The sequence below is a fragment of the Salmo salar genome, chromosome 11 (genome assembly GCF_965601325.2).
Source record: "Salmo salar chromosome 11, fSalSal1, whole genome shotgun sequence".
In the NCBI taxonomy this organism is placed as follows: Eukaryota; Metazoa; Chordata; class Actinopteri; order Salmoniformes; family Salmonidae; genus Salmo; species Salmo salar.
The window spans coordinates 35,137,243-35,149,722 of NC_138301.1; the positions used below are offsets into that span (position 1 = coordinate 35,137,243).

The window sequence follows — 12,480 nt, forward strand, 5'->3', positions numbered from 1 at the left end:
TCTCCAGTCCTTTAGACCACGCAGCAGACAAGACCTGGTTTATGAGGTGCTACAAACCCATTGCAGGATTAGACAGATGCGTATACAGATAAGATTTACTTGGGTCCCAGCCCATGTGGGGTGGAGGGGAACGAGGCAGTTGATGTACTGGCTAAACAAGCACTAAGAAGTGGGGATGTTGTAGTTTCAATGAGCAAGGCAGAGGCAAAAAGACTGATATGGACAGTGATGGTGCAGAGATGGCAGGAGCAGTGGAATAGAGATACTAAGGGCAGGCATTTCAAGTACAGAGGGGAGGGGAGGATGGCAGGAAGGGACAGAAGAGAGGAGGCTATTTTTACAAGATTAAGGGTGGGACACAGCCGGCTAAATAAGACTTAAATGTGATGGGAACGCATCCAACAGGAAAGTGTGATTATTGCCAGGAAACAGAGACCGTGAAGCATGTATTGCTACAGTGTGGGCAGTATCAGAGGGAAAGAGAGAGGCTGATATCTAGTATGAGGGAGAAGGGGATACAGGAAATTAGTTTAAAGAGTAATTGAGTAGAACATTATTAGATATAGTCTCAAATATTTTCTATTTTTTAGGAGCAACGGGGCTGGCAGGTAGGATTTAGTTTCTCTCTGGCTCACACTCCAGTAGAGTAGGTGTCTGTAATGCACCACAACGTTGGATGCCAACCGCCGATAATCTCCACCGAAGAAGAAGTAGTAGCAGTAGGTGGCGATAATAAAACATTTATTGGATGCCAACCGCTGTTAACCTCACCGAAGAAGAAGTGAGGCATCGCTTGAAAGCTGTCAAGGGGGAAAGAAGCGAAAAGACGTCAACAAAACGATCTAGCCACTTTGTAAGTAACTGGTCGCTTAATTATCATCGACAGTTATATTTATGGTATAATGACTACAGTACTAGCTAGCTGAATCATGGGGTGCATTGATTGCATACAAAAATGGCACGAATACAGACTTGATTACATAGCTATCTAGCGTTACCAGTACTAGCTAGTACAGCCTGGTTTGCAAACGTAGCTAGCTAACGTTACTGTTATGTGTTTAGCTATCTAGCTATGATGCCAATAATGTTATTTATTATTATTAATGATTGCTCTGTTATTTAAGATAGCCTAGGTAGTTAACTATAGCTAGTATTATAAGAGGTGTTCGGATAAAATTGCTAACGTAGCCAGCTAATCGAACATAGCTTGCTGATTTCTTCACACTAGCTAGATTTGATCATGGTTTTGAAGCCGACAACAAATTAAGTCTTCTCTCCCTGCTCTGTGGATAAGAGGGCCGAGGTTCAACCCTCATGTTGACACAACGACATATCAGGGCTTTAAAAGAATAGGACAATCAACATCTCGCAAGATATAACATTGGTTTGATGAAAGACCGCTGCGTGCATCTGTTTACAACTCTCTCGTCAATGCAGGATGGAATTGTGAGTGTTCACTTAGCCCTATTAAATAGTATGCGGAATTCATTATATTAATAACAAATATTTACATTTGGATGTAATTGTTTATTTATGTTATGTTTCAATAGACATTCATTACACACAAAAACGACAATATGTAAATGTTTTTGTATCATGAATTTGATCATGACTCTCAGTTCCATTACACATAAGTCATTGGACGAAGGTGTCTTCTGTATGGGGGGAGTAAATGTAAAAAATATATATTTATAATAAAACGTAAGATTTTTTGGGGGGGAGGTAGTGTTCCCACACGGCCATATCTCCATGTTACACTGCGTGAATATGGAAGACAGAGGGACCACCTGTGCTAATTAGCATTTAGAATGCTCAGAACACCTGTGTGTAACGAAGGCAGCCAGAAACTTACTGAAAAATACTATTAGCTGCAAATGATAAAGCCGATTGAAACAGTGTAGGGTAAGTGTATTTTGCATTTGTGAAATAATTGATCTGATATGAACGTAGAGGGCTTTATGTTTCTAGAACTGTATCGCAAGTGACAATTGATTCAAGTTTAGATGGAGTGATAGGCTGTTTTGGCTGTCAGAGCCAGTCTACCTCTGAAAATAACATATAAGGTCCTTGGACCTCTAGGGGTAACGATAGGCTCCTTAAGAGTACATCATGGGTTAGAATTTGGCATACTGTTTATAGGACTAGTGTTCTGTGCAGCCATCAAGTCAGCAACATCAGATTGTACCAATTCACTAGCTAAATATAAAAACATTCTTTGGATACCTGACATTGATATGAAACAACCTAAATCTAAATTAGCAAAGATTATTTTGTTTTAAAATTTCAACTGTATTGGACAGCATCTACCTGTCCATTCATTGGATGCACCGCACATGTACATAAAACCTATTTGTAAGTTTGTCTGATATGAGTCTTACTGTTAGCCAGTGTAGCCTAATGGCCCAAGAGAAACTAATAGCTCTCACCCTATGCAACCCCTGCAGCCCTGAGGGAACAGGTGTAATAGAGGAGTTTAAACCCCAGCTCCAAAGCCCTGGGTAATCCCCTTAAGTTAACCAGGGAAAGAGTTTACTTTAAATAAACTGCATGCCAAGACGCAAAAGGGATTTTCCTTATGTTTACCTGGGTTTTAATATAATACTATTTGATGCCATGTTTTACTGACTGCCCTCCATTGTTGACAGATCAAGACTGGTGTGTGAGAGATCGTTAATAGAAAGAAATCATTCTAACGGTACGTCACCTCTCAGCTTGTAGGGCTTAACCGGCTTACTTTGTTGTGCAGATTGAACATTTGTGAAGATGAATCAACTCTCATTATGATTTTTCAGTTAGATTCTAGCCTATATGATTAGGCCATTTTTGAATGACCTCTGTTGGAGAACGTAGCCTAAACTAAAACATATATGTGGTGGGTGGTTAGAATTGGATGTGAGATGTATTGTGGTCTATACGTGCCCTGCCGCTGTATGCCAAACTGTGCCATTGCTCACATGGATAGTTTACATTGTCCTTTGAGCTTTTTCATGACAGCCCTACAGTGTCTAGGCTAATAGTCACTGTAACGGCATCTAGCCTACCATTAGTAATGATGGCCAATGTACCATGGACTTTGCTACTTTCACACAGTCGGCAGAATTGAGCTTTGTATGGGAGTTGGGGGCAGATATCAAACAGCAGTGTTCTGTTTGTGCCTAGCTTTCATTTAGTCAGTGCTGGCAAGTACATGATTTTGTGTTGACATTTCTGTGTCTCTATGATGTGATTTTAATGCAGCATCGTTCAAGTAGGTAGAGTAATTAGACTTGACTGGTTCTACACACTCCCCTTCAGTTCCTCCTCTAACCCTACCTAGTGCCCATATTGTAGGTAATCACATTTTAGGCTTCTCCATTTTCTTCCCTAGGTTTTTTTTTTGACATGTCCAGGCATGTAAGATGATTTTGTGCAGTAATTAGGCAACACATTTTTTGAAGTAGCCTGCCTAGGCTATTCTATAATAGTCAGCCAGCCTCAGAATGTTAGTAACAGTCTGTGAATAACAGCTCTCCTGATGGGAATCAACTGGCTGGATATTGTCTCTACAAGAGAGGACTGTCTTCCAAAGTTCTGTATGAAATGGCAGGTTGTAATGAGTGGTAACAGCTAACCGAGAGCTTAGTAATCGGCGACGTAGGCCAGTGCTGCTCTGTCATGGGACACCAACCTGCAACCACAGTTCAGCGCTGATGTCAAATCTTCCACACAACACATACAACAGACGTGTTCTTTCTGAGGTTTTCCAACCCCTGGTTAAAGGGTTTTGCTGATGTAAAGGCAGGCGGTGTAACATTTAGTGTTTTGGGGGGAATCAATGCTCCCTCATGCCACGGCTGTGTGCTCTTAACAGATGAGCTTGGTCACACTCTGGGGCGTCGGACGCAGTGTCCAGTTTTACAGAGCAATTATCAGTATGGAACTGGGCCTCTGGCTCCCCCCATCGTAATATGGAAGCTGATTGGAATCCTATGGGCCAGTGGTTCCCAAACTTTTTATAGTCCCGTACCCCTTCAAACATTCAACCTTCAGCTGCGTACCCCCTCTAGCACCAGGGTCAGCGCACTCTCAAATGTTTTTTTCCATCATTGTAAGCCTACCATACACACACTATACGATACATTTATTAAACATAAGAATGAGTGAGTTTTTGTCACAACCCGGTTTGTGGGAAGTGACAGGTCTTATAGGACAGCTCTTACAGGACCAGGGCACAAATAATAATAATACATTTTGGTCTTTATTTAACCATCTTACATATAAAACCTTATTTGTTCATCGAAGATCGTGAGTAACTCACCACAGGTCAATGAGAAGGGTGTGCTTGAAAGGATGCTCATAACTCTGCAATGTTGGGTTCTATCGGAGAGTCTCAGTCTTAAATCATTTTCCACACACAGTCTGTGACTGTTTTTCGTTTTCATGCTAGTGCGGGCCGAGAATCCACTCTCACATAGGTACGTGGTTGCAAAGGGCATCAGTGTCTTAACAGCGTGTTTTGCCAAGGCAAAGAAGAGCTCCAACTTCTTAATCATTGAATATAGTTGTGGAGAGTCCCTGTAATCCTAGATTTAGATCATTTAGGCAAGAAAAAACATCACCCGGATAGGCCAGTCGTGTGAGAAACTCGTCATCATGCAAGCGTTCAGACAAGTGAAACTTATGGTCAGTAAAAACTTCTCAATTCAAAAAAACGTGTCAATACTTTGCCCCTTGATAACCAGCGCACTTCTGTATGTTGTAAAAGCATTACATGGTCGCTGCCCATATCATTGCATAGTGCAGAAAATACACGAGAGTTCAGGGGCCTTGCTTTAACAAAGTTAACCATTTTCACTGTAGTGTCCAAAACGTCTTTCAAGCTGTCAGACATTCCCTTGGCAGCGAGAGCCTTTCGGTGGATGCTGCAGTGTACCCAAGTGGCGTCGGGAGCAACTGCTTGCACCATGTTTTGTTTCTAAATGTCTGCGCAGGAGTGACGGTCTCATCGAGTTGTGAGATAGTTCTTTTGCACATATACTGGAACACACTGTGGCTGAGGAAAGGCACTACTCTCAATATAAGTGAACCCCAATCAATGTAGTTCTCATCATATTTGTGCCTCTTCGATCGTCCAACGTCCCTGTCTGTTCGGTGCTTTCCCTGGTAAAGGGGCAGTAGCTCTTCGGCTGCATCAGATTCACAACTGTCAGTGTCCATGCTAGCTGGGCTGACACATGTAGAATTACTGATGTTAGCATTGGATGTGCTCGTGGAAGCAGAACAACTTGTGTCGTTGACAGGTGCAGGTGTGGTACTGCTAGTAGTAGCAGTACTACCAGTAAAGCTGGTTTGTGTGTCTATGGATGCAGGCCTTACTAAATGGACTGTTTGAAAATGTGAATTATTATTTCTTTTTTTATTTCAACTTTTTAATTTATTTTTGTATTTTGTATTTTTTTACATGTGAATCACATTTTTATTTGGTGTACCCCTGACAGCATTGCGCGTACCCCTGGGGTACCTGCTATTGAATATCCTCTATAATCTCTGTTTTATTTCTAGACTCTGTCGATCTTGGACAAGTATAGAGGAATGGGCTGTGGTTCCATTATAGTTGGATCTACCCCTACTAGTCCTGAGGCCACACAAGGAGCCCAGCCCCAGGCCCGAAACATGAGATGAGGCCTCAGCAACCCCACCCCAGAAACACCATCACCACTACTACTAACATAGTCTGTCACACTCCTATTACAACTTAACCCTCAACATATGCCCCCTGCCCCAGGACCAGCTCTTGTATCCCCTTCCCTTCCTCACCCAACCCCCTACCACCCCCAACCCAATACACCCCACAGAGCAGTTTAGCCCACCACGAGACTTGAGTCACCAGCCGATCAGCTCCTAGTAGGCCCTGTGCGCCTCCATCGGCGGCCCTCCCCGGCGGTGTGTTGGTGTGCGATGGCGCGGCGGGACGCTGAAGGCTGCCGCCGGGGATTGTGATGTCAGAACCCGCCAGCCCAGGCGAGAGCCAGCGCGCCGCTCCCAGATTCTTCGTGGGCTGCGAGGACGATGAGAGCGAGGGTCTGGAGGACTACGACGGCTGCAACATGAGGACAGACATGGAGCTGTACGAGGACGACGAGGACGCGGACTCGGTGAGACAACACAAGATTACATCAGGCCTCATGATGTCACATATGAATCACCCGCATGAAAGGACATTAGACAACTGGCCCTGATATGGTAACCTCCATTACTAGTACAGTTGAATTCAGAAGTTTACATACACTTAGGTTGGAGTCATTAAAACTAATTTTCAACCACTCCGCAAATTTCTTGTTTACAAACTATAGTTTTGGCAAGTCGGTTAAGACGTCTTCTTTGTGCATGACACAAGTAATTTTTCCAACAATTGTTTACAGACAGATTATTTCACTTATAATTCACTGTATCACAATTCCAGTGGGTCAGAAGTTTACATACACTAAGTTGACTGTGCCTTTAAACAACTTGTAAAATTCCAGAAAATGATGTCATGGCATTAGAAGACTGCATGAGACTACTCAACTGTAAAGCACTTTTGTGACAATTGTTGATCCATTTGGTTCACTGGATGGTTAACTAATTGTAAAGCTACACAAGACTGTCGTCAATAGATAAAGTAGCCTAACTTATTGAAGTGATCTCCCTCCTTCTCAGCCCCCGGAGCGACAGATCGTGGTGGGGATCTGTTCCATGATGAAGAAGTCCAAGTCTAAGCCCATGACCCAGATCCTGGAGCGGCTGTGCAGGTTTGAGTACATCACTGTGGTCATCTTCCCCGAGGACGTCATTCTCAACGAGCCCGTGGACAAATGGCCCCTCTGTGACTGCCTCGTCTCCTTCCACTCCAAAGGTGGATCACACACACACACCAACTCAACAGGGGCAGTCACTTAATTACCCCACCCATTATTCTAAAGTCCAAAAAGTGATTACACATATTTAAACACAGTCACATGCTACTACATCATACACACACAGACAGCCCGTTCTCGTACCACGCTGTGTCAGCATTACTCGTCTTCAACCCAGCTTGAGTAATTCTGTCTGACACCACAACAGCCTGTTTTGACTAATGTGACTAAATTTGCTACCATTAATTTTAGCAAAATGTTGGAGAAACCCAGTTGAACAATGTTTGCCCACTGGACTGCATTCATTTCAATTACTTTCACTTGTCTTACTTCATTAATGTGTCCCATTCTTGCCCCTGGCGAAGTTTGCACATACTGTGAAGCCTGCGTATAGGATTTGCTAACAGTTGGTGTTGCATTTGAATTTGTAGGATTCCCGCTGGACAAGGCAGTGAGCTACGCCAATCTCCGAAACCCACTGCTCATCAATGACCTGAACACACAGTACTACATACAGGACAGGTACAACCAAAACTAGAGATGCATACTGTAGGGTTGTCATGACAACATTATCACGATACTCCGATTCAGAAGTATCATGGCAAGCTAATAAAACAAGAAGCAGACTTCATTTCTTGAGGAAAACAGTCCTGATGTTGGGAAACAAACAGTCGTATCTTGTCACCCAGAGTCACCCAGAGTCACGTGTTTATTATCTAAGCAATAGGACACAATATTTACCATATTTGCCATGTATCGGAACAACCTTAGCTACACCCCTCTATACAGAACGCTATCACAGATCATCATGGTTAATACTGTGCTGTTCTGGAGGCCTTATGTGGAATAATTATGTTATATTGCTATTATGGTGATTACTGGTGGTGATGTGTGACCAGCATTGTTTGGACTGGTGTCACGTGGTGATTTGTGCAATCTTAGATATACAGCATTCACGTTAAGTGAGATGGCTGACTATCTCTCACTTGAATGCTGAGTGTTATGTTTTGTCTGTTTTGTAGGAGGGAGGTGTATCGTATCCTGCAGCAGGAAGGCATCGATCTACCACGCTACGCTGTGCTGAACCGCGACCCAGATAAACCAGACGGTCAGTGTGCAGTCCCCAAAGGTCAAGCGTTGACGGTCCCATCAGGAATGGTCAATATTCTGTCCCTGTCACCTCTGCTGGTGCTATACCTTTCTGGTCACTCTTAAAACCTTGTACCTTTTTCACAATACTGAGCCAAGCTGTACTGTACTGTACTGTGTTGGGCTGGCCTGGTTAGCTATCCACCACAGTTGCTGGCACTGTGCTAGAAAGGACAATGTGAAAATAAAATAACTGAGCCAGTACAGTTCTTGTTCTCGGCCCTGTCGTGTAAATCAGTCATTAGGGTTCCAAGATAACTGGGCGTGTTCAGCAGGGTACTATGTTGTAGAACGTTTTGATAGAAATACATACACTACCGTTCAAAAGTTTGGGGTCACTTAGAAATGTCCTTGTTTTTTGAAAGGAAAGCAAAAAAATTGTCCATTTTAAAATAACACCAAATTGATCAGAAATACAGTGTAGACATTGTTAATGTTGTAAATGACTATTGTAGCTGGAAATGTTTAAAAAAATGTTTATGGAGTATCTACATGGGCGTACAGAGACCCATTATCAGCAACCATCTCTCCTGTGTTCCAATGGCACGTTGTGTTAGCTAATCAAAATTTAGCATTTTAAAAGGCTAATTGATCATTAGAAATCCCTTTTGCAATTGTTAGCACAGCTGAAAACTGTTGTGCTGTTTAAAGAAGCAAGAGAACTGGCCTTCTTTAGACTAGTAGAGTATCTAGAGCATCAGCATTTGTGGGTTCGATTACAGGCTCAAAATGGCCAGAAACAAAGACCTTTCTTCTGAAACTCGTCAGTCTATTTTTGTTCTGAGAAATGAAGGCTATTCCATGCGAAAAATTGCCAAGAAACTGAAGATCTCGTACAATGCTGTGTACTACTCCCTTCACAGAACAGCGCAAATGGGCACTAACCAGAATAGAAAGAGGATTTGAGGCCCCGGTGCACAGCTGAGCAAGAGGACAAGTACATTAGTGTCTAGTTTGAGAAACAGACGCCTCACAAGTCCTCAACTGGCAGCTTCATTAAATAGTACCCACAAAACACCAGTGTCAATGGCAACAGTGACGAGGTGACTCTGGGATGCTGGCCTTCTAGGCAGCGTTGCAAAGAAAAAGCCATATCTCAGACTGGCCAATAAAAATAAAAGATTAAGACGAGCAAAAGAACAAACACTGGACAGAGGAACTCTGCCTAGAATGCCAGCATCCCAGAGTCTACGCCCCCCCCCCACACCTCCCAATTCATCAAGCCATGGACTCTACAAGGTGTCTAAAGCGTTCCACAGGGAGGCTGGCTCGTTGTCTCACAGTTCAGATGCTCCCATACTTACCCCTGTGTGTCTTAGGCAGGATGTATTTCTCACTACTTACATAGTGTTGTATTCTCCCTAGGAACTTATACAGTATATCACATAGAACAAACATCACATCTCTGACATGTGGAATAAGGAATCATGTAAGCTCCATTTTTGACATATTTCTTCAACGTTCCCCAAATGACTGATTGGTTGAAATAAGTTGATAATAAGAAGATTGTGGGAGCTATACTGTTAGATTTCAGTGCAGCCTTTGATATGATTGACCCTAACCTGTTGTTGAAAAAACATGTGTTATGGCTTTTCAACCTTAGATAGCTCTGAATCCACAATATGGCAATCTAATAAAACTCAAAAGGTTTTCTTTAATGGCAGCGTCAAACATGTAAAGTGTGGTGTACCACAGGGCAGCTCTCTAGGCCCTCTACTCTTTTCAATTTTTTCCAATGACCTGCCACTGACATTAAACAAAGCATGTGTGTCCATGTATGCTGATGATTCAACCATATACACCTCAGCAACCACAGCTAATGAAGTCACTGAAACCCTTAACAAAGAGTTGCGGTCTGTTTTGGAATGGGTGGCCAGTAATAAACTGGTCCTGATCATCTCTAAAACTAAGAGCATTGTATTTGGTACAACTCATTCCCTAAGTTCTAGACCTCAGCTGAATCTGGTAATTAATGGTGTGGTTGTTGAACAAGTTGAGTAAACTAAATTACTTGGCGCTACCTTAGATTGAATCTATAGGTTGACTATGACAGTTTACAATGGTTGTAAAGATGGGGAGAGGTCTGTCTGTAATAAAGAGATGCTGTACTTTTTTGACACCACACTCTAAAAAGCCAGTTCTGCAGACTCTAGTTTTGTCTAATCTTGATTATTGCCCAGTGCTGCAAGGAAAGACCTAGTTAAGCTGCAGCTGGCCCAGAACAGAGCGGCACGTCTTGCTCTTCATTGTAATCAGAGGGCTGATATAAATACTATGCATGCCAGTCTCTCTTGGCTAAGAGTTAAGGATAGACTGACTGCATTACTTCTTTTTATGTGAAACATTGTTAAATTCCAAATTGTTTGCATAGTCGACTTACACACAGCTGACACACACACACTTTACCCACCAGGCATGCCACCAGGGGTCTTTTCACAGTCCCCAAATCAAGAAAAAAATTCAAGAAAGTGTACAGTATTATGTAGAGCCATTATTGCATGGAACTCCGTTCCATCTCATATTGCTCAAGTAAACAGCAAACCTGGTTTAAAAAAACGATAAAGGAACGCCTTTCCCCTATTTGACCTAGATAGTTTGTGTGTATGCATTGATATGTAGGCTACATGTGCGTTTTTTTAAAAAGGTATGTAGCTCTGTTCTTGAGCTGTTCTTGTGTATTGATGATCTGTATTATATCATTATGTTTCATGTTTTGTGTGGACCCCAGGAAGAGTAGCTGCTGCTTTTGCAACAGCTAATGGGCATCCAAATAAAATACCAAATATCCTTTTCAACGTAGCCAGACGTGATTATAAGCGAGGTTTCCATCCAATTGACAGATTTTCATGTGAATATTTAAAAAATCAGCATGAAAACAATATGCGTGTTTTCCCACCAATTTACTTGTTACGGATATAAACCTGTGCCTTATGACGTAGTGCACATAAAAAACTTTAGCTGTTTAAATTCCCATTAAAAAAATATATAAATACAAGTAAATGGGTTTCCATTGCATTTACAACTCTACTGATCGTTTTGCCACCAAAAATGTTGTTTCATATAGCGAATGTGCCCACTGGTCTTTACATGTACGCTCTAGCCAACAACTTACAGATACAGTGCGGATAGGCTACCTATATGATGAGATTCCTATTATAAACAAAAGAGCAAGATACATCCTTTTTATTTTGAAAACAGCAGCCGGTCATCATGGCACCAGAATAAGACCCTCAATATTTATTGGAAAGGAGCATCAAGCTCATCACTGTGCACTTTCACCACCCTGTGAAATTCATTAACTTATTTCGTCTGTAGCCTAATACACTGCATGCTTTCTCATGTTGTAGTGGGAGGACCACACAACATATCATTGTGTGACTTTATATGATGGTTATATGTTTGCGCATCAAGGTTTTTCTTTCACCATTTCTCGCATAATACATTTTACAGACGTACAAATATCTGACTTTGTCTAGCGAATCTTGTTTTGTCGACATTTGAAAAATGTACCAACAAATCAGCAGTTTCCTTCAGGCCTGTCGTGACTTTTTTTTTTTTTTATCCGAAATGTACTTTACTCGCATAAAAAGGTTGGATGGAAACCTGGTTATAGTCAGAGAAAGAATAAAACCACTTTCCAGTGAGGTCTCGGGTTTTTCTCTCTTCTGGGTATAAACACCAGACAGACTTCTCCAGCCTTAGACCAACACTGCCTTGGGAGGATGTCGGACAGTGTCCCAAATGGCACCCTATTCCCTTCATCCCTATGGGCCCTGGTCAAAGGTAGTGCACTATATAGGAAATGGGGTGCCATTTGGGACACTGACTTGGTTTACTTTGGTTCCTGTGGTAAATATTGCAGTTATGAGTGTGTCTTAGGTTGTGAGCATACTGTGATTTATATCTGAGTGTGGTGACGTGACTTGGAGGCCATTCATTTTCCCTTTTAATACTCTGATTGAACACAGTCCCGCAAGGTAGAGTTCACTAGATGGGTTATGTCTTCCTCATCCCTGATGGGTGTGATGGCGGTAGAATAGCGACCTCAATTTACAGTTTAGATGTCACGCCAGTAGATGTAACAACAACGAGCCTGATCTTCATGACTAATGTTCAAACTTAGTTTATCAAGGTTCTGGTCTAATGCTTCTTAAATGTTACAACCCTTTCTCAGTTAAGGTAGAGCTGTCAGTTAGTGTTATCATGATAGTTGATTTTCAATGTCAAAAAAAGAACATGAAGCAGACTCCACTCAATGGTCCTTTTAACCTGCTTTATGTCAAGTACTGTGTGCTGTAGCTTGAAGAGTAAACACGTGACCAGCTGTTAGTTTCTAACATTAGGACTCTGATTTCCTCAGGGAATTCAGTCTGCTTAATGTTTTGTTTGCTTGCCATGATACTTTGAGAATTTTGATAAAACAACACTATTCAGTGTATGAGGGCATGGTTGTACG

The 12,480-nt window shown here is 42.1% G+C and overlaps 1 protein-coding gene across 10 annotated transcripts in view; it reads left to right on the forward strand.

The window, feature by feature from the left end:
* Positions 1-346: 346 nt before the first annotated feature.
* Positions 347-12,480, forward strand: part of ppip5k1a (diphosphoinositol pentakisphosphate kinase 1a) — a 46,417-nt gene continuing 34,283 nt past the window's right edge. For 3 of the 10 annotated variants that reach the window (XM_045689404.2, XM_045689409.2, XM_045689412.2), the window contains exons 1-6: positions 350-853; positions 2,646-2,695; positions 5,542-6,134; positions 6,679-6,874; positions 7,307-7,397; positions 7,898-7,983. In XM_045689404.2, coding sequence (XP_045545360.1) covers positions 5,979-6,134; positions 6,679-6,874; positions 7,307-7,397; positions 7,898-7,983 — 529 coding nt within the window. In that variant the 5' untranslated portion in view covers positions 350-853; positions 2,646-2,695; positions 5,542-5,978. Of the gene's footprint in view, positions 854-1,801; positions 1,903-2,645; positions 2,696-5,541; positions 6,135-6,678; positions 6,875-7,306; positions 7,398-7,897; positions 7,984-12,480 lie in introns of those variants that run through there. The other 7 variants (XM_014127454.3, XM_045689410.2, XM_045689408.2 and 4 more) reach the window with 6 other exon arrangements.